Below are 26,876 nucleotides of genomic sequence, written 5' to 3' on the forward strand. Positions count from 1 at the left end.
CCTTTATGGAAGAGTGGCAAGAAGAAAGCCATTTCTTCTTGCCTAAAAAGTGTCATTTAAAGTTGGCCACAAGCCACCTAGGAGACACACCAAACATGTGGAAGAAGGTGCTCTGGTCAGATGAAACCAAAATCGAACTTTTTGGCAACAATGCAAAACGTTAGGTTTGGCGTAAAGGCAACACAGCTCATCACCCTGAACACACCATCCCCACTGTCAAACATGGTGGTGGCAGCATCATGGTTTGGGACTGCTTTTCTTCAGCAGGGACAGGGAAGATGGTTAAAATTGATGGGAAGTTGGATGGAGCCAAATACAGGACCATTCTGGAAGAAAACCTGATGGGAGTCTGCAAAAGACCTGAGACTGGGATGGAGATTTGTCTTCCAACAAGACAATGATCCAAAACATAAAGCAAAATCTACAATGGAATGGTTCACAAATAAACATATCCAGGTGTTAGAATGGCCAGGTCAAAGTCCAGACCTAATTCCAATCGAGAATCTGTGGAAAGAACTGAAAACTGCTGTTCACAAACGCTCTCTATCTAGCCTCACCGAGCTCGAGCTGTTTTGCAAGGAGGAATGGGCAAAAATGTCAGTCTCTCGATGTGCAAAACTGATAGAGACATACCCCAAGCGACTTACAGCTGTAATCGCAGCAAAAGGTGGCGCTACAAAGTATTAACTTAAGGGGGCTTAATAATTTTGCACGTCCAATTTTTCAGTTTTTTATTTGTTAACAAAGTTTGAAATATCCAATAAATTTTGTTCCACTTAATGATTGTGTCCCACTTGTTGTTGATTCTTCACAAAAAATTACAGTTTTATATCCTGAAATGTGGCAAAAGGTCACAAAGTTCAAGGGGGCAGAATACTTTCGCAAGGCACCGTACAATTGTGCATTAACATTAGCATGCTGTTCACAGGCTGTTGATCAGAATTAAATATATTGCACAGAGTTTATGCAATCAAATCCTTATATTGCCTGTGTAGCCTACTTAACACAAAGAATTACACAACTTATTTTACCTACAAGTTTATAAGAGAACATGCAACAAACAGTTCCTGGCAACACCAAGGTTGCTTTACTTTTTGGATAGGACCAAAAGGAAACAATAGCTTGATATCTTAGGGATCAGCTTTTGTTAAGAAAAAAATCATTCCCCTCTGGGTAATCTCTGTACATTGCAGGGATTTTACCAAACTTTGTTGCAGATTCCTACCCTTTGTTATTCTGAAGAAATAGTGGTTTGACTGTGACCAGACAAAAGCTACTTAATACTGCACACTAAGGGAAAAAAAAAAAAAGAATAGAGATAAGCCCATATGAACATTTGATCACCCACAGAGAGATCTCAAGACCAAAGACCTGGGCTTTTGGTAACGTTCACTTCACTTAAGAAAGCATGTTCCAGAATTTTTTTCCAGGAAGGAATTTTTCAGTCCCACCATTACTCTTTTTCTTTTTATCTATTCATCATTGCACAACTTTTTTGTTGAAAACATTCAAGAATTGGTCTCCTTTACCTGCAGCTATCTAGATTGCATGTCCATTGAAAGTCTATGAAAAGGTTTACTGGTAGCACTGTGTGCCTTTACCAGGACTGGTCAGCCAGTAAATATCCATAATACATCAAAAGCACCAAGATTGTTTAGAATTTGCACAGTGTGGCTATGTAATTATATCTTCTCCATGGTCACAAAATCTTTGAGCAGAACATAAAAAGAAGCCTTTAACAAAATACAGGGTCACGAATGGAGCTAAGGGAACACTTAGTGCTATATGTGATCCTCTCTAAAAAATTCCATGCAAGAAGGTTTGTCTGATACACCATCCATAGTGCTGCTCAAAAGGTCAGATTCAGGAAAAACAGAGCTAAATAATAAACTGGTCAAGAATATGAAGGATATGCTCTCTGCTGCTTTCAGTAAATTACTGACTACTAAATAATGGTTTGGTTTGTTCTTGACACCAAGATTAAAAATCAACTACACAAAAAATGTTAGGACATACTATACTATAAGGTTATAAACTCTCTAATAAGTACATTTTTACCACCTAAATAGATGTTCACATTCAACACGTATATATTAAGATATAATTTCCCAAAAAAGTCAACAAGAGCACTAACAAAAAATTTAGGGAAAACTGCACCCTAGAGGGGAAGTTCCATTTTATGCTCTCCTTGTCCTTTGGAACTTTTTTTTTTTTGGGGGGGGGGGGGGGGGGTAGAGCGGGTACCTGGGTTTTACAAATACCCACTAACAGTTGGTATGGTTAAATAAAAGTCAGCAGTCTATCCAGCGCAACCTGTGTGGCTGTATGTACACGTATACATCAATGCCAGCTCCTATATCCCTGTATATTGCATTCACTAAGATGCCCATCTAAGTTTTTAAATCATTGACACTTCCCACTGACATCTTGACTGAGGAAGGGAGTTTACCATCCTTACTGCTCTGACAGTATAGGAACCCCTATGCAGTTTAAGATTAAACCACTTCTCCTCCCTTGCTTTTCTCTATTTCCTCATTCCCGCTTTTCTTTTTTCTTTTCCCCCTTATCCTATTGGATTTGTTCCATGCATCAACTTTATAAGCCTACTAGGCCGCAAGGCTTTGCCCTGGTAAAGATGGATATGGTGATAATTTTCCTTTATTTTTTGTATTCCATTTACTTCAACAATATATTTTTCTATGACAAATGCTTTAAGTTTAGTCATGCCTAGTCCTATGTTGGGACACTCTTGCTCTCATATTCCCTGCAATGCAATTTGGATCTCCTGGATTCTTCAAACGGTGTCATTTGATTGTTCCCCGTTTAGGGACACCACGTATGGCACTGGAGCATATTTATTTTTCTCTCATATTTAGTTTAATTTGGCTTATTATGTGTTGTAACCTTCTAGACTTTGTTCTTATATGTTGGATTGCATGTGAATAAAACCTTTTGTAAAAAAAAAAAAAAACACTTCTCCAACTTCACATAGGCGATCCAACCGGATGTTCGATCCCCTCACCTCCCCCTGCCTGTAACCCGGGACACATCACAAGTCCTAGAAGGCTCTGGGACTATTTACGAAGTTCAGCGGGAAGCCAGCTGTGACGCCGCAAGTCACAGCCGGTTTCCCACAGTTAACATGTTGGCGCCGGGGACCCGAAGACCAGCGATGAACCGGCCTGGATCCCTAGACAGGCAAGTGCAATTTTATTAAAAGTCAGCAGCTACCGTATTTATTTCCAAACAGGGCAAGGACCCTCTTTAACTTGTATGGGAATTGAGAAATACCTTGCATGTGTTGGGAATTGGGATCATACAAAACAGTATTTATTGTTTATGCAATAGGTTTTATAGATTTCAGATACAAACGTGCATGATTATTCTGATGAGATATACCCCCTGCTGCCAATGACATCTGGAACTAAAGTCATTGGCCTGAAAAATCAAGCTTCGATTATTGATTTTTCCCCTACTGAATTAGTTAGAAATAAGGTATCCACAGAGGCCCCAGGGTGCTAACCCAGCATACATTTATTACCTGATCTGCCTGTAATTGTCCCGATTTGTCTGCAAGCACATTTACTGGTAAGTATTTACACACAGATATTTACACAAAGAAGTGAATGTGGTCTTTTCCAGTCACTGCAGCTAAACATGCAATCACACTGACTACATCTCCATTAGGCTTTATAAAGCAGAACACCAGCCAAAAATAAGGTAAAAATATAAGTCAAATACCAAAACCAGTTTTTGCAGCAATATTCTCCTTCAGGCTTGGTTCACACTACCGTGGTGCAACTTTGGTGCGACTCTGCATATTCTATGGGGCCAAGTCACACTTTAAATTGCACCAAAGTAGTGCAGGAATCTTTTCCAAAATCTCACCTTTATAGGTCACATAGATTAGAACAGGCAATATTGAAAACAATGAGATTTCCCTTGTTATGTGAGTCTCAAGACGCATCAGAAGTCACACTAGTGTGAACCAGGCCTTAATTCAGTTTTCCCTAAAGTACTTTTTTCCACTAGATGTCCTCAGTCTTATAGCCAATATCAGTCAACCAAATTCCTCTGAGCCCAGGTCATCCTGGACCCACCCCAGCCTGTTACAGGACAGTGAAAAAAGAAACCGCACAGAGATGAGATCATCCTCTGTCACTCTGCTTTCTCCTCCTATCAGCATACTTATCTCTTCATAAACTGATTGGCCCCCTTGTATTGGTTCTTCCTCTTATACTCCAGCCGTGCTGCACAGGAACTTTAAGAGGCTAATACCAGGCCAAATTCAGGGGTTTAAGCTGCTAGCATTTTTAAAATACATTTAATGTTGTATTACCGAGTATAGAGTATCATTCATTTGTGTCTTTTATTTCTCCTTAGAGTTCATCTTTAAACTAAATGAAGAAGGGAAAAAAAAATCATTGAACTATTTTTTTACAAAGGGGTGAACATAGCAAAAAATGCATACATCCAAAGGAGTAGGCTGTGAGGGCATCACATTGAAAGCCTAGAATTAGATATACACCTAAATAAGTACAGCTAGCATAGCTTAAAGAGGCTGAAAATATTCCTACTATAGTGATCACCATTTTCATTAAAAGCCAAAAAAAAAAAAAAAGTTATCCCTGAAAGTTTTGATCAATAGACAATTATGAACAAAACACCCTAGCACCAAAACAAGTACAAGCAGTCCCCGACTTACAAACAAGATAGGGTCTGTAGATTTTTTCTTAAGTTGAATTCGTATGTACATTGGAACAGGTAAATTTTTTAAAGAATAACTAAAAGGCAAAACTTTTTTTTGGATAGAGCGGATATGGAATATAAAATAGGCCATTTTTTTCTTTTTTGGGGGGTCTGTGCCCCCTTTAGGGATATTCACCCCCTCTTATTTGTCCTGTTCACCGTTATCATTGAAAGTAAAAGAAAACCCCAAATTCTGGGTTGTTCCCACAAAAGTAATAGAGGGAAAATCTTCCAATGGGGACCCCAAGAGATTCCCTTAACCACTTCTGGACCAGAAGGATTTACCCCCTAATTACCAGGCCATTCTTTGCGATACGGCACTGCGTTATTTTAGCTGACAATTGCATGGTCATGCAACGCTATACCCTAATAAAATTGATGTCCTTTTTTTCCCACAGATAGAGCTTTCTTTTGGTGGTATTTGATCAACTGTGCGTGGTTTTATTTTTTGCACTATAAACAAAAAAATTGTGACAATTCTAAAAAAATATATATATATATTAATAATAATATTATTATATATATACAGTGGGTACGGAAAGTATTCAGACCCCCTTACATTTTTCACTCTTTGTTATATTGCAGCCATTTGCTAAAATCATTTAACCACTTAAGCCCCGGAGGATTTTCCTGCTAAACGACCAGGGGGTATTTTGAGATTCGGCACTGCGTGACTTTAACAGACAATTGCGCGGTCGTGCGACGCTGTATCTAAACGAATTTGGCGTCCTTTTTTTCCCACAAACAGAGCTTTCTTTTGGTGGTATTTGATTACCCGTGCGATTTTTACTTTTTGTGCTATAAACAAAAAAAGAGCGTACATTTTGCAAAAATAACAATATTTTTCACATTTTTTATATGAAATTCCCCAAAAAAAATGTAAAAATCTAAATTTTTTAAAATTTTCGGCCAATTTGTTTTATGCTACCTATATTTGGTAAAAAAAAAAAAATCGCAAAAAGCGTATTTTGATTGGTTTGCGCAAAAGTTATCGCGTTTACTAACAAAGGGAAAGATTTCTGTCATTTTTGGTGTTTTTTTTTTTAACGTGTAATGGCGGCGATCTGCGATTTTTTTTGCAGTACTGCGACATTGGGGCGGACAGATCGGACCCTTGACTGACATTTTTGACACTTTTGGGGTTACCAGTGACATTTCTACAGTAATCAGTGCTATATATATGCACTGTTACTGTAAAAATACACTGGTAGTGAAGGGGTTAACTTTATTTGGGAGGGAGGGGCTGTGTGTGTCCCTAGGGGCGTGCTTTCTACTGTGATTGGCTGTGACTTGAGCTGTAAGGACACTGATCAATGGATCTACATAGTAGATCCATGTGATCAGTGTTTTTACAGCGAGGAGAAGGACAGGTGGCTTGTTTACACAAGCTGCCTGACATTCTCCCTCTCCCCCGCCGATCGCCGAGTGACCGGCGGACATCGGGTCCGCTGGTCACACGCGCGGGGGGGGGGTCCGTGACCGCGCGGGAGCGCACCTCCGCGGGCGCGCGCTCGCTCCCCAGAGCCTCACAGGCGAGCGACGTAGACCTACGTCACTCTGCCTGTGAGGGGCTGACTGCCGCAGTAAATATACTGTGAGCAGTCGGCAAGCGGTTAAGTTCATTCTTCTTCCTCATGAATGTACACATAGCACCCCATACTGACAGAAAAACACAGAATTGTTGACATTGTTGCAGATTTATTAAAAAAGAAAAACTGAAATATCACATGGTCCCAAGTATTCAGACCCTTTGCTGTGACACTCATATTTAACTCAGGTGCTTTCCATTTCTTCTGATCATCCTTGAGATGGTTCTACACCTTCATTTGAGTCCAGCTGTGTTTGATTATACTGATTGGACTTGATTAGGAAAGCCACACACCTGTCTATATAAGACCTTCCAGATCACAATGCATGTCAGAGCAAATGAGAATCGTGAGGTCAAAGGAACTGCCTGAGGAGCTCAGAGACAGAATTGTGGCAAGGCACAGATCTGGCCAAGGTTACAAAAAGATTTCTGCTGCACTTAAGGTTCCTAAGAGCACAGTGGCCTCCATAATCCTCAAATGGAAGACGTTTGGGACGACCAGAACCCTTCCTAGAGCTGGCCGTCTGGCCAAACTGAGCTATCGGGGGAGAAGAGCCTTGGTGACAGAGGTAAAGAAGAACCCAAAGATCACTGTGGCTGAGCTCCAGAGATGCAGTCAGGAGATGGGAGAAAGTTGTAGAAAGTCAACCATCACTGCAGCCCTCCACCAGTCGGGGCTTTATGACAGAGTGGCCCGACGGAAGCCTCTCCTCAGTGTAAGACACATGAAAGCCCGCATGGAGTTTGCTAAAAAACACCTGAAGGACTCCAAGATGGTGAGAAATAAGATTCTCTGGTCTGATGAGACCAAAATAGAACTTTTTGGCCTTAATTCTAAGCGGTATGTGTGGAGAAAACCAGGCACTGCTCATCACCTGTCCAATACAGTCCCAACAGTGAAGCATGGTGGTGGCAGCATCATGCTGTGGGGGTGTTTTTCAGCTGCAGGGACAGGACGACTGGTTGCAATCGAGGGAAAGATGAATGCGGCCAAGTACAGGGATATCCTGGACAAAAACCTTCTCCAGAGTGCTCTGGACCTCAGACTGGGCCGAAGGTTTACCTTCCAACAAGACAATGACCCTAAGCACACAGCTAAAATAACGAAGGAGTGGCTTCACAACAACTCCGTGACTGTTCTTGAATGGCCCAGCCAGAGCCCTGACTTAAACCCAATTGAGCATCTCTGGAGAGACCTAAAAATGGCTGTCCACCAACGTTTACCATCCAACCTGACAGAACTGGAGAGGATCTGCAAGGAGGAATGGCAGAGGATCCCCAAATCCAGGTGTGAAAGACTTGTTGCATCTTTCCCAAAAAGACTCCTGGCTGTATTAGATCAAAAGGGGGCTTCTACTAAATACTGAGCAAAGGGTCTGAATACTTAGGACCATGTGATATTTCAGTTTTTCTTTTTTAATAAATCTGCAACAATGTCAACAATTCTGTGTTTTTCTGTCAGTATGGGGTGCTATGTGTACATTCATGAGGAAGAAGAATGAACTTAAATGATTTTAGCAAATGGCTGCAATATAACAAAGAGGGAAAAATTTAAGGGGGTCTGAATACTTTCTGTACCCACTGTATATATATATATATATATATATATATATATATATATATATATATTTTTTTTTTTTTTTTGATTACTTTCTGCTATATAACAATCCCAATATTCCTAATAAAAAAAAAAACATTTTAAAAATCGAATTTTTATTATTTTCATCATTTTAGGCCAATTTGTATTCTGCTACACATTTTTGGTTAAAAAAAAAAAATCACAATAAGTGTATATTACTATATTGATTGGTTTGTGCAAAAAGTTATTGTGTCTATAAACTAGGGGAAAGATTTATGTCTTTATTATTTATTTATTTTACTAGTAATGGCGGCGATCAGCAATTTTTAGCAGGACTGCGACATTGTGGCGGACAGATCGGACCCCTAACTGACACTGACACTTTTGGGGCAACCAGTGACATTACTACAGTAATCAGTGATAAAAATATGCACTGTTACTGTACTAATGACACTGGCAGGGAAGGGGTTACCACCAGGGGCGATCAAAGGGTTAAATGTGTCCCCAGGGGGTACTTTCCAACTGTGTGGGGGGATGGGCTTGCTGCATGAATATAGAGACCGGTGTTCCTAAATAAGACGAACACAGGATCCCTGTGTTAATCACTGACAGAACAGCGGTCTGCCATGTTTACAATGGCAGACCCCTGCTCTGTCTCCACAGGGAGCGATCGCGGGTGCCCGACCCGCTGATCAGCTTTCCCGGTGGCGAATGGGTGCATGCGCACCCCCACTAGCAGCTTCCTCTCACTTCTGTTTTGGCTCGGAGAAAGGACGTAAAAGGAAGTGAAGTGAAGTGAAGGAAGCGAAGGATATGTTTTGGCAAAAATATACCTTACAGGGGTTGTAACCCTCTCTTACTCAATTCAAAATTGGAATTCAAAATTGGAAAAAAAAAAAAACAGTTTTGCCTACAGTTCTACTTTATGTGCAACTCCAGCCAAAATTAAAAGGTTTGTTTTTTGGATATCGCAGGGAAGGGTTATCAGCCCTGTAAAATTTATTTTGCTGTCTGGGCCCCTGTTCAGAAGATTTCACCCCACTTTCTGTTCCTGTGACAATTGGATTTTGAAAAATTTGGGATGTTGTGGAAACAAGGATTGGAAATAAAGCTTCAATGGAGACACCTTTTTCCATAGTAACTCTTACTGAAGTGAATTTCCTTCCTAGAGATAGATTTCGTCCCACTTCCTGTTGCCTCCCTCCGTTTGTAAGTATAAGTCATTTGTAAGTAGGATGTTTGTAACTCAGGGACTCCCTGTACTTCAAATTTATACATGCAGCAAACTGCAAATTTATGATGATCAAAATAATAAATTTGGAAGATATTTTACAAATCTGTTTATTATTATATTATACAGGATTTATATAGTGCCAACAGTTTGTGCAGCGCTTTACAATGTGAATATATTGTACTATACACACACCACATTTATGTTTTAGCCAACAACATTGTATATTTTTTGTAAATTTTATAGAGACCATAACAGGTTCATTTTATATGTTTTTACAATATTTCCAGTTATGGGACTTATTTTATGTTGCCAGAAATCAAACATACATCAAAAGCATAATTTTATTTATAAAGTCGGCAACAACACACTACACGGTCTGAATGTAATTTATGGACATTTAAATTTGGAAGCGCTGCTCTTTTTGGCAATGAGAAAAAGAGCCTGAGGGCGAAAAGCTTTAAGTTCCTAATAAAGTTTGTTAAGCGAACATTGTAGCAGATATGCCTGAGTGAAATTTTGCAAATGCCAGCCTATTTCCATTGGACCTTGCTGAGGAAAAGCACTTGCCAATAAGAAATTTAATTTACTGGAAAATAACATCTGGATGGAGTCTGCTCTCATCAAATTAGAGGGCACAGGGTATGTGTGTGTATAACGGCAGATACACCAAGCACTGATAGGGAATGTAGTAGACCCGGTTTATAATAATGGTTTATGTGCGTTTTTAAAGCATATGAATTTAATATACAGCATGTACATGGTACCCATTAGACATGATGGAAGCTTCCGTATTAGACTTTTCTTGGACATATAAAAAAATACACAGCTATGTGAATATACAGAATAAGAAGTCACAAAAAATGTTTTCTTAAGAACAGAGTGCCAGATTAAATGCTTCATCGATTTAGAACCCCAAATACAACTTCTGATTTTTTTAGTAATGGGTTAATGTACTTTGCTGAGTACATTATTACATAAAAACGATACACAGATCAATAAAAGATTTAAGATTTGAGCAATTTAAAATGATTTTCCAGCCACTATCTATTGTCTGCAATTTTTCTTAAACGTCAAGCGTTTTTGTCATGTGTGTTTCTGGGCATATTTCATGGTTATTTATTTTAACTGTAGAATGGCTTCATGCCAAAGCATATTACTTTTGTTTCACAGCCAATAAGTCCCTCTCCTGCTCATCCTGCTGCTTTGAAAACATGTAAGCCCCAACACTCCTAAGAGCTGAGGAGTCTGGAGAAAAAGCTGCTTTGGAATTCCACATGGCATTGCATTTGAATAAATACATCTGCAATTCTTTTTAAGCCGGCCATACATACAGTGCTGTATTTTGGCCTAGGCCGACAAGGCCAAGGCCTAGGGCGGCACTTTGCAGGGGGGGCAGCAAAAAAACTGCCCCCCTCCATCTGAGACTCTATTGGCCACTGGTTGCTAGACCCGCTTCTCTCACCCCCTTTCTCTCGCTCTCTCACCCCCCTCCTCTTTCTCTCACTCACTCACCTTCTCTCTCTCCCCCCTCCCTCTCTCTCTCTATCCCCCCTCTCTCAGCCCCTCCTCTCATCCCCCCTCTCTTTCCCATCCCCCTCTCTCTCATCCCCCCTTCTCTCTCTAATCCCCCTCTCTCTCTCTCTCTCTCATTCCCCTCTCTCTCTCATATTCCCCTCTCTCTCTCATTCCCCCCCTCTCTCTTTCTCTCTCTCTCATTCCCCCCTCTCTCTCTCTCTCTCATTCCCCTCTCTCTCTCTCTCTCATTCCCCTCTCTCTCTCATTCCCCCCCTCTCTCTCTCCCCCCTCACGCACCCCCCTCTCTCTCCCACCCCCTCTCACCCCCCCCCCCCCTCATGAGATCTCAGGTATTCATGCTGGGACTTGTAGTCCTTCAATTTTGGAGGGAGTCACATCCGTTAAAAAGGAAGGAGTGGGGCAAATTTACATAGGAGGGGGAAGGGGGGGCGCCCAATTTCAGTCTTGCCTAGGGCAGCACAAAACCAAAATACACCACTGCATATATAGATCAAAATCAAAATTTTTCAGAGACTGGACAAATTTCAATCCACGCATGGGCAGATCGTACCAAAGTCAGTCCATCGATCGACTTGAGTACAACCAGCCTGTCTGATTTTTCTAAATGTGACTGCTGCCAGCAGCTATAGTTACTACCAGTAATCATTGTATTGTGCAGGCCGGGAAGGATCCTTGTGACCCTCCCATTTTCAAAATACAATAGCGCTTTGCGAGGGATTCCTCAGGGAAATCTAGTGATTTTCTTTCCTTTCACCTGTGGTAGAAGGAATAAAATCCATTTATCTATGGCTTGCCTTAAAATTAGAGTGAAGACTGGCCAATCCTCTGCTTTAGTAGTGTAGGCAACTGGCATTTGTAAAAAGACAAGATCAGCGATGACAACCACCAGCTTTCCTTTAAGGCTGAATTTACACAGCTGTCTTATATTAACACACATTGCTGAAAGATACAGCAAGTCAGCAATGAACATTATCCACACTGGTGCACTGTGGTGGCATTCACTCTGAATGGAACCCCAATGCACCTGCGCAATACAGCACACATTGCTAAAAATTGTGCACACATTTTTCTTGCTTTAGGAAGGTGTCTCAGGTGAACAAACTCCCTTAATGCAATGCACGTTAACAGGCACCACAACAGTGTAAATGGGCCCCAAGAGACCCTTTTTTATTTATTTGTTACAGGTACTTACAGTATATATCACTGTCAATTTACACAGCACTTACTGTATATATATATATATATATATATATACATACATACATACACACACACATACACACACTGTACATTCAAATCAGTCTCTTCCCTCAAGGGGCTTACAATCTAAAGTTCCTAACTCACATTTAAACATGCACATACTAGGGCTAGATTAGACAGGAGCCAAAACAACCTACCAGCAGGTCTTTGGAGTGTGGAAGGAAATTGGAGTACCCAGAGGAAACCCACAAAGGCACAGGGAGAACATGCAAACTCCAGGCAGGTAGTGCCATGGTTGGGATTAAAATTGATTACCCTAATGCTGCGAGGCGGAAGTGCTAATCACTTAGCCCTTGTTGTAGAATAGATTAGTTGAGGTATGGTTAGGAGTAGAACCAGTGAAGTGCAGGGTGCTGATAATTGTTAGGCCATACTTAAGTGGTTGTAACCCTATTAAAAAAGGCATGATACAGTGCCTTGCGAAAGCATTCGGCCCCCTTGAACTTTGCGACCTTTTGCCACATTTCAGGCTTCAAACATAAAGATATCAAACTGTAATTTTTTGTGAAGAATCAACAAGTGGGACACAATCATGAAGTGGAACGAAATTTCAAACTTTTCAAACAAATAAAAAACTGAAAAATTGGACGTGCAAAATTATTCAGCCCTTTATTTTCAGTGCAGCAAACTCTCTCCAGAAGTTCAGTGAGGATCTCGGAATGATCCAATGTTGACCTAAATGACTAATGATGATAAATAGAATCCACCTGTGTGTAATCAAGTCTCCGTATAAATGCACCTGCACTCTGATAGTCTCAGAGGTCCGTTTAAAGCGCAGAGAGCATCATGAAGAACAAGGAACACACCAGGCAGATCCGAGATACTGTTGTGTAGAAGTTTAAAGCCGGATTTGGATACAAAAAGATTTCCCAAGCTTTAAACATCCCAAGGAGCACTGTGCAAGCAATAATATTGAAATGGAAGGAGTATCAGACCACTGCAAATCTACGAAGACCTGGCCGTCCCTCTAAACTTTCAGCTCATACAAGGAAAAGACTGATCAGAGATGCAGCCAAGAGGCCCATGATCACTCTGGATCAACTGCAGAGATCTACAGCTGAGGTGGGAAACTCTGTCCATAGGACAACAATCAGTCGTATATTGCACAAATCTGGCCTTTATGGAAGAGTGGCAAGAAGAAAGCCATTTCTTAAAGATATCCATAAAAAGTGTCGTTTAAAGTTTGCCACAAGCCACCTGGGAGACACACCAAACATGTGGAAGAAGGTGCTCTGGTCAGATGAAACCAAAATCAAACTTTTTGGCAACAATCCAAAACGTTATGTTTGGAGTAAAAGCAACACCGCTCATCACCCTGAACACACCATCCCCACTGTCAAACATGGTAGTGGCAGCATCATGGTTTGCGCCTGCTTTTCTTCAGCAGGGACAGGGAAGATGGTTAAAATTGATGGGAAGATGGATGGAGCCAAATACAGGACCATTCTGGAAGAAAACCTGATGGAGTCTGCCAAAGACCTGAGACTGGGACAGAGATTTGTCTTCCAACAAGACAATGATCCAAAACAAAGCAAAATCTACAATGAAATGGTTCACAAATAAACATATCCAGGTGTTAGAATGGCCAAGTCAAAGTCCAGACCTGAATCCAATCGAGAATCTGTGGAAAGAACTGAAAACTGCTATTTACAAACGCTCTCCATCCAACCTCACTGAGTTCGAGCTGTTTTGCAAGGAGGAATGGGCAAAAATTTCAGTCTCTCGATGTGCAAAACTGATAGAGACATACCACAAGCGACTTACAGCTGTAATCGCAGCAAAAGGTGGCGCTACAAAGTATTAACTTAAGGGGGCTGAATAATTTTGCACGCCCAGTTTTTCTGTTTTCATTTGTTATAAAAGTTTGAAATATCCAATAAATTTCGTTCCACTTCATGATTGTGTCTCACTTGCTGTTGATGCGTCACAAAAAATTACAGTTTTATATCTTTATGTTTGAAGCCTAAAATGTGGCAAAAGGTCGCAAAGTTCAAGGGGGCCGAATACTTTCGCAAGGCACTGTATATAGCAGAATGCGTGTTTCACCTTTAAATCAAACTAAATAAAACAGGTGCTTGGTGCTCTGTGCTTTCCCAAATATCAACACATTATTTTTAGTGAAACAAATAAATAGTATAATTGAATATTCCTAATAATAGATTTTACTATATATCGGTTTCACTAAAAATAATGTGTTAATATAGATTATACTATATATTTGTTTCACTAAAAAGAATGTGTTGCTATTTGGGAAAGCACAGAGCACCAAGCACCTGTTTTATTGATTTCAGTTTAAAGGGAAACACACACCTATACACATTCAGATAGAGCAGCGCCATACCCACTACCTCTTCAATTTTATTATATAGACCCTACCTAGGTAGATGTCTTAGTGGAGGCAGCAGCTCCCACAAAAGCATATAATCAACCACCTGCGCATCACACCCCCGACCTATATAGCATAGTGCTTTTGCAGTGTCAGTTGGTACTTTCCATGTTGTACAATACCTGGTTAATCCAGCCTGTGTCTGTGTTCCTCTGTGTGTACAAACCATGCTTATCATGGCTGCTGATCCATGATAGTGTGGTCAGATTATGTGCCTCCATCATCCTGCTCTCTCCTCAGCATCTCTGTATCTTCCCCTTCCTACCTGTCTGTAGTTTCCGTAGTTTGTGTGAGAGCTGATCTCCTCCCCTCTCCTTCTGCCATGAGTAATACTATTCTCTGCAGCTGTTCCAGTGCTTATGAAGAAATTACTTTGATCCGCTCTGTTTTGGGTCCATGCTTAGTACAGCACGTGTGTTTTCTTAAAATTATAAAAAATACATACCTGCTTTGCACAGTGCTGCTGTGCAGTCATGTCTCCTCCCTCTGCCATCTTGCATAAATCTGAAGAGAATCTTAGCCCCTCCCACTGTGCTCTCTTAGATCAAGAGGGGAAGCAGAAGGGAGGTCACAAGACTGCACAGCAGCACTGCACAAAGAATGTATGTAGCATTACAATTTAAAGAAAACACACACACACACTGTACTAAACATGGACCTAAAACAAAGGATCAAAGAATTTAATACATGTGACTTTACAACCACTTTAAGGTATGAGTGCTCATAAAACATTTTTATTGGTTTTACTGCCAGACAGAAACTGAGTACCCACGGAGTTGCTGTCTCTTAACCCAACAGCAGGAATAATCCTGGTTATGAACAGCCAGCCTGTTCTTATATTAAAAAGAAAAATAAACAAAGATTTTGCCTCATGTGAACCACTAAAACCCATTTGTATAAATTGGTAAAAGAAGACTATCTGGTTCTGGTGGTGCACAGCTTATGCATGGGCTGTCTGGGTTCTCACCATGCACTTTTGTTGTGGAGTCTGTTCAAGTATGGACTTCTCTAAAAATGATATAAAGGTGTAAAGAGCTAGAAGAGATTGGCAGGTTCTGACACATTGGAGAAGCAGTCTATAAAATAAAAGATATGAATAAAAGGAGGCATTTTTCATGGAAAACAATTAGATTTAATACTGAACTCTAGACAGAAATAGAAGACATAAATGAATGCCGCTCTGTAATCTTTAATACACCGTTAAATGTATGGTTTTTAAATGAAAGCAGTGAAATTAGATAAATTGAACCCAATATCAGCCTCTTGCAGTTACTGTACAACAGGGCTGAAATGTGAGTGGAAAAAGCAGCACAAGCCAATCCATTCATGTGGTGATAAGAGAAAACAGTGTGCTATTTATTTTTTCACTGTGTATTCACATGTTGGGGAAGGTTTTGGGCTCAGGAGGAGTGGGATGAATCATGTTAGCCATCAGACTGAGGTCCTCTAGAGGCAGAAAAATATACTGCAGGGGAAATCTCTGTATTGAAGGAGAATATTGCAGCACAACCTGGCTTTGTCATTTCATCTTTAAATTGCCGTTTCATTTTTATCTTGTGTACATTTAATGTGCTTTGTGATTAAACTCTCTTTAAAATAATTCAAAACATCAAAGTGGCTGCCTTCACTACCTAAAATATCAGTATAGGAGAGAGAAGGAGGCGCAACACCTAGTGCATTACACGTGGTCACCGTATAAAATATTTTATTAAAAGGCCAAATGCATACTCACAGACAGGAAGAATGTAAAATCGCATTAAAAGATTCCACCACACATGGAATGAAACACTTCCTGTACTGAGACTGCTAACGCGTTTCAGGAGTCAAGCTCCCTTCATCAGAGCTCTGACATTCTTCCTGTCTGTGAGTATGCATTTGGCATTTTTATAAAATATTTTATATGGTGACCACGGGTAATTCACTAGTTGTTGCGCCTCCTTCTCTTTCCTATATGTATCCCAGTTGGAGTACCCCCCCCTGAGGAGAGCAGCACACCGGTCTTCCCCTTCGGAGTGAGCGCTTGGCTGAATTAATTGTTTACCAAAAATATCACTCCAAGGCATTGAGGTGCAGACTGTTACTGAACCAGTGGTCAGGGGGCCCTCTAATCAGCTGTGTACTCACATTCCTTCCTGCGCAGTATAAAACATTGATCTTTTAACTTTTATTTCTATGCTGTGTGATACTTGTAAGCCTATATGGCACAGTGCATTTCCAGTAAGTGCATCTTCCACAGGAAATGGGATGGGATGGGATGGGGTGTAAAAACATGCAATACATCAAAAGCACAGCCTGATGAAATTAAATAAACAAGGGTATGTATGGACTCAAAAATGTAAATTTGACTCATTTCATCAAAAATGTAAGTATTGATTAGGCTGAACAGTCAAAGGTTTGTGAATGACGCATGAAAAGGATTCCTCAGGATTTTTAGCTATAGCTCCGCTGGCAACAGCAGAATTGATAACACAAAACTGACATTAACTGGTTTAATGTGCAAATCTTCATCACTCTTTGTCAGAACATGTTGGTGATGGCCAAGAAGAACAGTATGTGATCCATCTGGATGGAAACACGAGGCAGGGTATAAAGATGAAAGATTTCATAGAATAGCCTTGATATAGAAATTAGCAAGATCAAAAGGTCAAATGGTGACATAGGAACAACCTTATGAATTTCAAAAGGCAGCTGAAATGACATATGTGAAGAAACGTACACCACCCACCAATATGATTTTGTTCTGTGACCTCTACTGGACTGGTAAATGTGGCTACACCACTGTCTGATTAGGTTAGGGCAAAGTTGTAGTCACATGACCATTTCTCTATTTTAGGTGCATCACCCAAATATCTCAGTCCACCGCTGACCATTTTAGCACCTTTCAGAATGCTTAGTGGGCAGCCATTTTGATTTTGTTATCTTTTGTTAAACATTTACTTATCGTGCTCACAGCCATTTAGTGAATGGTAGTGTCATGCTCCTCCTGGATCCCATCTTACCTTGGAATATAGCCGCATTTTGAATGATCAGAAACTTCAGCTTGGCACTAGCAGTCTGGATAAGCTGCTCCATGTTTACGCGGGATGCCACCTGATATCTGTCCTCCATTTTCTTAGAACAGCAGCTTGAGGTTTTTGTGACACAGACTTGGAGATCTGATCCTGCAAAATATCATCACAAACAGGTGTAAAAAAATGACTGTCTTGATGGTAAATTTTACAGTATTTATTTTTTTCAGTTTTGAAGACAGTAGTAGTTACAACCTCTGAGTCATGTTTTGTCACCGTGTCTTCTGAATGTCTAGTACGGATTTGCTTAGTCTCAACTAAACTCAGACAAGCTCTCAGAAATTTGAACATAAAAGTGTTAATCTGAAACTTTAATTTGACATTTAAAGGTCAGTGGTGCTCAATCCCTACTGTGCATTTTGCAGTTATTTTCAAACAATTGGTGGTTTTCTTTGTTACCTCTTTTAGTTTACATTTTCTAGGGTCAATTAAAGCATCCAACAATGAAATAGAGTCTGTCACTTTGCCCATTAGGAGTCTCTTTAATGTCTACCACGGGACCCCTTTATTTTCAGTTTGCAGCACTACCCGATTGCTTCATCAGAAGAGCCACACAATACCTGGTGCTTAATGGGGATGGGGGACGTCGGTGGGTCAGGAAAGACAGGGACGGCACCATTGCCGAGAGGCCAGGGTCTCACTCTGTTTTCATTATAAAAACTGCTAAAATAAATAAATTATATATATATATACACACACATATACACACACATATACACACTCATACATACATACACACATACAGTATCTCACATAAGTGAGCACACCCCTCACATTTTTGTAAATATTTTATTATATCTTTTCATGTGACAACACTGAAGAAATGACACTTTGCTACAATGTAAAGTAGTGAGTGTACAGCTTGTATAACAGTGTAAATTTGCTGTCCCCTCAAAATAACTCAACACACAGCCATTAATGTCTAATCCGCTGGCAACAAAAGCGAGTACACCCCTTAGCCAACATCTGACGCACACTGATCATTGTGTTCTGGTGTGTGGGGGGGGGGGGTGCAGTCCATCCGTCAGGATACAATAGCTCAGCGGGGAGGCCACCGCACTAACATCACATGTGTTTGTACGATTTTCTGAATTGTGTACACAGCTTTAGATATTCTGGTCATCCTGGCTAGCACTGAAATTGACCTTGTATGGCTAATGCAGTCTTGCTCAGGCTGTAAAAGTACCAGAGTGTCTACTCAGCTAAAAACTAACACGAGCCATATAAAAGTTCTACAAAATAAGAAACCCACAAAATAAAAAAGACATTTGTAGATGTAGATAGCTAGAAAAAGGTTAAAAGTAAATGCCCTGCACTACTGCCTCCGTCTTCGCTTTAACTTCTCTTGGCAGCTCTGGTTCCTAGTAGTCACCTGGCCATGCTGAGAGCTCTCCTGCTACCTGGCATTGATATCGACGTAATTTATGCTAAGATTAAAAGACAGTACAGAGGTTTCTGCAAAGGTGAGAACCATCCAAATTTTGCTATGAGTAAATCTGTAGCTATGCCTCTGTCTTTGGACTTTTTTTTTTCTCATCACAGTAAGAATCTTGCCTAAGAAATGCATTAAGGTTACACTATTAGACCACTTTAGAGGCTTAGATTAAGAATTTGTTCCAACCATAAAATGTCTGTGCATTATTGCAGATCTTGCTTGAAATTGCAAGGTCCACATACAACTATTTCCATGCTAATGGATTTCAATAAAAAACAAATCTTACACCCTGGCTGCTTTCTGTAACTACGGTTTAGGTCATGGAATAGACTCCCTCCAGAGGTGGTTCTGGCTGGCTCACTAGATTGCTTTAAAAAAGGCCTTGATTGGGGCGTGGCTTGGATGTAGAGCAGTGTGGACGTCTTCCCTGGGAGCTCCTCACATCCTGAGCCTTTTTCACCATCCTGCTGCTACAAACTAATTTGTTTTTACCTAAAGTGACTCTCCTTGTGTAGGGGTACGTCTCAGCTTCCTACTCATGCCTTCCAAGCGCAAGTCCATGGTACCGCCGCCTCTGTCTAAGCTCTTGGCGCCATCCGCCACATGCTCCGACGCCATATTGGGCTCCGCACACTTCTTACTGACATGGAGGCGGCGTGGGTATCTGATCCTTCCCCGGGCACCTCGGACCGCGCTGTGGGCCAGGACACTGCAGTTATCCTGCATGCCATAGAAAGCAGCAAGATGTCCCTACTGGTCAGGATTGATCATCTTGTGGAGGAATGCAATCTTATCTGCAATGACCTGGACAAAAAGGAGGAAGAACACTGGGTCTCCGCCACCGAGGACACCACTGCACAGCACTCTGACCTTCTGGAGACTCTGCAGAGTAAGGTTGATGTGCTGATGGCTAAGGCTGATGACGCTGAAAATCGGATGCGGCGCAATAACGTGCGGGTCCTGGGCCTACCCGAGGGAGCGACAGGTGACTCCCTGGCTGAATTTGCTGAAGGTTTTTTTTTTAAAGGAGCTCTCGGGCCTGATGGAGGTGTCCCCCCACCTATGTGGTAGGACGGGCCCACAGGGTCCCCACTGGCAGGAGGATCCCGGGCGCCCCCCAAAGTTCCTTCCTTATCCGCTTCCTCAACTATCGGGATAGGGACAGGATCCTAGGTGAGGCCCGTAAACACCCTGAGCTGCGCTACGAGAACACGTCTGTGCACCTGTATGCTGACTTTTTCGGCGAACATGCAGAAAAAATGCAAGTCGTTCACGGAGGTGAGGAGGAAGATGCGGGAAAAAGGGTGTGCAATATGGCATGCTGTACCCAGTCGTCTGCGGGTCACTCATGGCGTTACAGTGCGATTCTTCAATACCCCTGAAGATGCTTGACTCCGGCCCCTACAATAAAGCTGAGGCCTGGGAACAGGTACCTCATCTTTTGCTGCTGAGCACTTCACCTCTCCTCTGTGTATCCTGCCAGTACTTCTCCACCTGCTATGGATCCCCTACCTCATCCTGATGGCTTCCTTCTATCATTATTGGATGGCTCCTGTTTGGATTATGTGTATAGAAGAGCTCCCCTGGATAGATGTCGTTTCGTTTTTTCTGTTTTTTGTGGAAGCGGGGTGATGAGGGAGAAGCTGTGACGCCGACAGGACACCAGGAAGTGCCAGAAGCCACTGACACATTCAGAACCCAGGGCTGTCTACACATCTCCTGCCTCCCCTGAAGTGGATCGGATGATTCGCAGTAAAGCCTGCTTTCCTATCGCTCATGTGAGTGCATTACCTTTTATGCCAATAAAGGATTGTTTTAATACTACACTCAGGTGGCACTGCTCTGTTCTCTCTTTATTTTTCTGAGGTCGTACGCTTCTTGTCTGGAATTGGGGGCACTCCCTGTCTCAGGCTCCTATTGTTCTGATCCAGAAGCCTGGAAAAAGGATCCCTCCCTTTGCTTGGCTTACCAGTCGATTTCTCGCATTAATTATGATTTCAAAATCCTTACCAAAATGTTGGTCACCAGGTTGATGAAGGTTCTCCCATTTTGATTGACCAAACTGGCTTTATGCCGGGCAAGTCTACTGATATGAACATTCGTAGGGTGTTTACGCATTTGCAGGTCCCGGCTGAGGCTCCGGAGGCACAGGTATTGGTGGCACTCGATTTAGAAAAGGCATTTGACTCGGTGGCCTGGTCCTACATGGGGGAGGTTCTGGAGGCCTTTGGCTTTGGCCTGACCTTTCGCAAATGGATTGGCATCCTTTATAGTCACCCAGGAGCCCAGATCAAACTAGGAGGCAAACTGTCTTCCACCTTCCGTATTGCACGGGGCACTTGACAAGGGTGCTCACTGTCGCCGGCGCTGTTCTCTTTAGCGGTGGAACCCTTGGCTGTGGCTGTCCGTGGTTCCGGGGGGGATCGGGGGGATTCTGGTTGGGTCCCTGGAGGAAAAGTTGTCGACGATGTTATCCTCTTCCTCCAGGACCCAACCGTCTCTCCGATCGGCCTTGGACCTGCTCTCTGCCTTTTCGGACATATCCGGCCTTAGGTTAAATTGGGATGAGTTCAGAGTTCCTTACTCTCCCCGTTGATGCAGCATCCTGGCTTCAGGCGGACCCATCTTTGCCCCTGAGTTGGACCCACCAAATTAAAATACCTGGACATTGTCATTTCCCTTCAAGTTTTTGTGACCTGAACCCGTCTCCCCTTTTGCAGATGTTTAAGGTGCGACTGAAGGCTTGGGCCAACCTCCCCCTGACGTTAATTGGCAGGAATAATCTTATTAAGATGAAACGGTTACCCCCCTCTCCTATACGTGTTTCACCACTCCCCAGTATGGATCCCGAAGAAAGTGTTCAAACAGTTTAACTCCCATATCATTACTTTCCTGTGGGGTGCCAACCACCCTCATCTTCGACTTTCCCTTCTACAGCAGCCCTGAAAGCGGGGGGGCCTGGCCTGCCCTGATTTCTTCCTTTATTACGTTGCAGGGCTCCTCACGCATGCACACAATTGGTTAGTGTCTGACACTTCTAATACTTCTGTTGCTCTTGAGGCGGCCCTACTGGGGTCCTTCGAGGCCCTGCTTAATTTGTACTGCTTTGGGGGTGAGGGCTCCTTACCTTCTCACTGTTTCCATGAAGGCGGTGATCAGGGCCTGGACACTGATGTCTCCCTACGTTCGGATGGGTCCGGGTCGTCGCTCCCCAAATTCCCCACTGTGGATGGATCCCAAATTTCCGGGAATTCTTCTTCATCCCAGATCCTTCTGTATGGGCCACTAGGGGCATCCTTTATTTGTCACACATCTGTCAGGGGAGATACTACTGACCTTCGACCAGTTAAAAGCCAAGTTTTCCCTGCCTAATGTGTATTTTTTTCGTACCTCCAACTCCGACATGCCTTTCGAACAGAATTCGGTGACTCTCCTTCTGATTTTACCCAAGCCAATCTAGAGACGCTCGTACGGGCTGAAAGTTTAAAAAACAAAAACTTTCCTCCATATACAGTACCCTGCTCCCTGGTGTGCACACTGGCCTGGAGGCCCTACGGGCCTTCTGGGCTGCGGAGGTCCCAACCCTGGACTCGGAGGACTGGGAGGATGTCTGGGATTATCCCTTTAGGCACCTCGTGGCCTCCAGAGACCGACTTGTACAGTTCAAATATTACATAGGTTTCATCTGACACTGACCAGACTGCGTAGGGCGTTCTCGAATACACCGGGGACCTGTTACCCCTGCCACTCGGATGCCCCCACTTTTACTCATATGCTCTGGCAATGCACTTCCTTACAGCCCTACTGGTCGGAGATCCTGGAGTTTGTTGCCAGTGTGACCACCATTCGAGTGCCTTCGAACATCGAGTTCTGCATCCTGGGACTTGTGAATGCGTTAGCCCATTCTGTAGCGGCCCATACTCTGCTTGGATTATTGCTCTTTTATGCGAGGAAATTGGTGGTACTCAGGTTTTTATTTTTTTATTTTTCCACAGGTTGTCGGACTCACTTCAATTTATTATTACTGCCTTCTCCTGGTGTAGTATGCTTTCAGTACTTTCGTAGCAGCAGCTACGGTTGTGCCTTTGTTTGTTTTTTTGATACTTGTTTTGTATGTTTTGTTTCCGTTTGTTTTTCTCTTTTGAGCCAGGGTATGCCCATTGGCTCTATTTTTGTACCTTTCTTAAAAAACAATAAAAAAGAATAAAAAAAAAAAAAAAGGCCTGGATTCTTTCCAGGGTGTACTTAATATAAGTGGGTACTAACTAATATTTATAGGTAAAGTTGATCCGATTGCCTCTAAGGGGATCAGGAAGGAATTTATTTCCCCTGCTGTAGCAAATTGAATGCTTTGCTGGGGTTTTTTCGCCTTCCTCTGGATCAACTGTGGGTATATGGGATTGCATGGTTGGGTTTTCATTACTGTTTTTTTTTTGTTTTTTATTGGTTGAGCCAGATGGACTTGTGTCTTTTTTCAACCTGACTAACTATGTAAAATGGAATTGCGGGAAAGCTCAGGGTCCCAAATCTTGTAAAAAGATTCTCCAGCCCTGTTATAGTGTATTCTCACTGAATTTGGGATCAAAGTCTTTCCAGGATTCCAGGAGAGGGCCTCGCAAAATCGCCATCACCAGGGTAAGCACACAGAGGCTGGAGTGCAAAGTTTTTTATATATTTCATCCATCCTTATTTTCGCAATCCTTTAATTTCTCCTATCTACAAAGATAAATTTAAAAGAAAAAAGTTTTGGTAATAAGCGTGAACAATAATAAATAAACTACTCTGTGTTCAAGCAAAATGTTAATCTCTTTTTTGTATGTATAATGCTCTTCCCATGAGAAGATTCATTTTTTACCTCGTGATGATTAAATTGCTTTCCATGGCTAATTGTTCCACCACTGAGGTATTCATTTAACACCCCCAACTTGCCGAGTACCTATATAAATAAATAAAACAGTAGGCCACAGTTTGCCTGTAGGTTCAAGATTGCAAACACAGTATGATCACAAAAGGAATTAGATAAGCATCATAAAAATGTGCCTCAAGTATTCTGTCACCATAGTAACTTCCCAAGTTCAAATAATCATTTAGATTGTTTAAAAGGTACAGCTTCACCCAGACATCATAAAACACCCAGTTGTCTAATTGGCCTGCTTAATAATTTAACATAATATTTGCCTGATTTTTTTCCTATTTAATTAAAAGCCGGTCTTTCTCTCGGAAGTAATGTCAAGGTCTGAGTTAAATATTTCAGGAGTTCATGCAGCTGCTGAGAAGGTTACCCTAAGTTCTGCTACAAAGCAAATTCTTTTATTCAGGTCAAAGGCTAACCAAGCACTTTCAGCCAAACAGACTTTATTTCCTAATCTTTGCTCACACCATGGCTATAATAGAGAGTATAGTAAAGGATTCTGACTCCTCTCCAGTGCCCCACATTTGAATCAGTATAAAAGTGTATATGGAACCACTGTAAACTGATGTATTGTGGTACAGTTGCAAAACATGGACAGAAATATTTGGTTAACCACTTTACCGCTGCTCACTGTGCCTCTACTGCGGCAAAGTGGCTCGATAACGTCTGACGACGTAGACCTACGTCGCCAGACATTCCCATCTCTGAGCGGTGCACGCGCGCCGCCAGAGGCTCGCTCCCGCTGTATTCAGTCACAGCGGGAGTCGTGCCAGGGGAGGAGCGGCGGTAATCACCGCCGCTCTTCCCCGATCGTCGGGGAATCGGGTGTGGAGATCCGCCCGCTTGTGTAAACAAAGCGGGCGGATCTCCTAAGTGACAGGCAGGGTCAGATTGCAGGATTCAGCATAGCTGAACCTGCGATCTGTCCCTGTGTCACTCAGTCACCTCCCCCACACACGCTAGTAAGCACCAGGCATACATTAACCCCTTGATCACCAATAAAAATTAACCCCTTCCCTGCCATTTTTACAGTAACAGCGCATATGTATAGCACTGATTACTGTAGTAATGTCACTGGTACCCCCAAAAGTGTCAAAAATGTCAGTCAAGGGTCCGATCTGTCCGCCGCAATGTTGCAGTCCCGCAAAAAAAAAAAAAAAGTCGCCATTACTTGTTAAAAAAAAAAAAAAAAAACACCAAAAATGACAGAAATCTTTCCCTTAGTTAGTAAACGCAATAACTTTTGCGCAAACCAATCAAAATATGCTTATTGCGATTTTTTTTACCAAAAATATGTAGCAGAAAACAAATTGGCCTAAAATGATAAACAATTTTGATTTTTACATTTTTTTGGGGGGAGTTTCATATAAAAAAAATGAAAAATATTGTTATTTTTTCAAAATTGTCGCTCTTTTTTTGTTTATAGCGCAAAAAAAAAAAAAAAAAAAATCGCACAGGTGATCAAATACCACCAAAAGAAAGCTCTGTTTGTGGGGAAAAAAAAGGACGTAAATTTTGTTTGGGTACGGCGTTCCATAACCGTGCAATTGTCAGTTAAAGTCACACAGTGCCGAATCGCAAAAAGTGGCCTGGACGTAACACAGCAAAATCCTCCGATGGTAAAGTGGTTAATAGAGGTTCGCTGCTTGCTTTGTGAGGGTGGTCTGACTGCAGGCAGAAAACCGCTTCAAAATAACAAAAGTATAAATGGACCTAACGGGAAGCCATTATCTTGAAGTTGTCTAAACAATCCAGCTGCACATATAGGAAAATAGTAAATGCAAACCTTTTGCTAGGAAAACAAGGAATCAGTCACTCTCTGGCAGCCAATTACAATACCAGTTCTGAGGCATTGGACATGTGGCCCTCATCTAAGGGTCTTGGTGGACTTCCAGCATTTCAGTATCTCCATCTGAAAGGCTATCCTCTTTATTGGGAGGGACCATGTGGCCAACTAAATGCCTTTGATTCAGAATGTGTCTGGTACTGAAGGCAGACTGGTTTTAATTTTTTTTGGACTCTCGGATATCATTTTCTTATGACTCCACTGAATTTTTCAAATGCCTCAAAATTTGATTTTAAGTACAAAGCAGCTCTTACCACAGCTGTGAGACAATACTGCAATCGCTCATGAAATTTTCAAAGACTTTAAAAGTCAGTCAGGGAAGCATATGTTAAAATGTAGATTATCTTAAATATTTATCTTTTTTTTGGTGTGTGTTCATGTGAGTATTTTATAAATCATAGTTGATTATGTTCATGTACATCCTACATAAAAGTACTTGGTTGATCCTGCCAGTTATCTTTCTAAAGTCTAAACAAATGACACAAAGCATAGATGATAGCTGATCTGTGTTAGCTTGTCCAGTTTTCTTCCTGTAGTTGGCCATTCAGAGGTACAGGACACTGTGCAGATACACAGCATGCCTGTACTGGGTAGTTTATTCTGCCACCCCCCCCCCCCCCCCCATCCCCAACCAATCACATACCCCATGGTAATCACAAACTGCCTCTTGGACACTCCCCTTGCTCAAGCACTGCCCGCATCTTGCCTCAGGCTGAACAGACTACGGAATGCAGGCACAATGTTTGTCTGCAGTGTCCTGTAGCCCCACCCACCACCATCAGGAAGAAGAGATGCATTGTCACATAACAGAAACTTTTAACCTTGTAAAAGAAAAAATTAAGATTGATAATTTTTTAAACTAAGCAAAATTAGTTATGGTACTTGCATTGGTATAATTGTATTACATGTTTTACAAAGTGTCTATAACATTGTATGTTCCCAACTACAGAACCCAACAGCCTGTGGTCTTGGTATTTTTTAAGACCTATTGCATAAAAAAAAAAAAACTTTGCCTTGCTGTTGATTATGAAGCCTGAAACAGCTGGATGCAAACTGATAAAAAAAAAGCTCTGTAATAAAAGGCTACATCTGCTCAATAAAAAACTGTTTTTCTGGATATACATTAGTCCTGGAGAGCATAAAGTATATACCATTTACTATCTTTCTAAAGGCAAAAACCCTTTGGTATTTGGAATAGAAGTAATGATGTGTATATAATTTCTGTTTTAATAAGCCAATGCAGTGAGATTAATATGTATTTAAACATTTACAATGAACTATAT

The 26,876-nt window shown here is 41.7% G+C and overlaps 1 protein-coding gene across 1 annotated transcript in view; it reads right to left on the reverse strand.

The window, feature by feature from the left end:
- GPC3 (glypican 3) overlaps nucleotides 1–26,876 on the reverse strand; it is a 791,583-nt gene that overhangs the window by 705,603 nt on the left and 59,104 nt on the right. Inside the window, exon 2 of the mRNA XM_082262873.1 lies at nucleotides 17,332–17,493. Within this exon, the coding sequence (XP_082118999.1) occupies nucleotides 17,332–17,493 (162 nt within the window). The remainder of the gene's footprint in view (nucleotides 1–17,331; nucleotides 17,494–26,876) is intronic.

Source organism: Pelophylax lessonae, assembly GCF_965119305.1.
Source record: "Pelophylax lessonae genome assembly, chromosome: 7".
Taxonomy (NCBI): domain Eukaryota; kingdom Metazoa; phylum Chordata; class Amphibia; order Anura; family Ranidae; genus Pelophylax; species Pelophylax lessonae.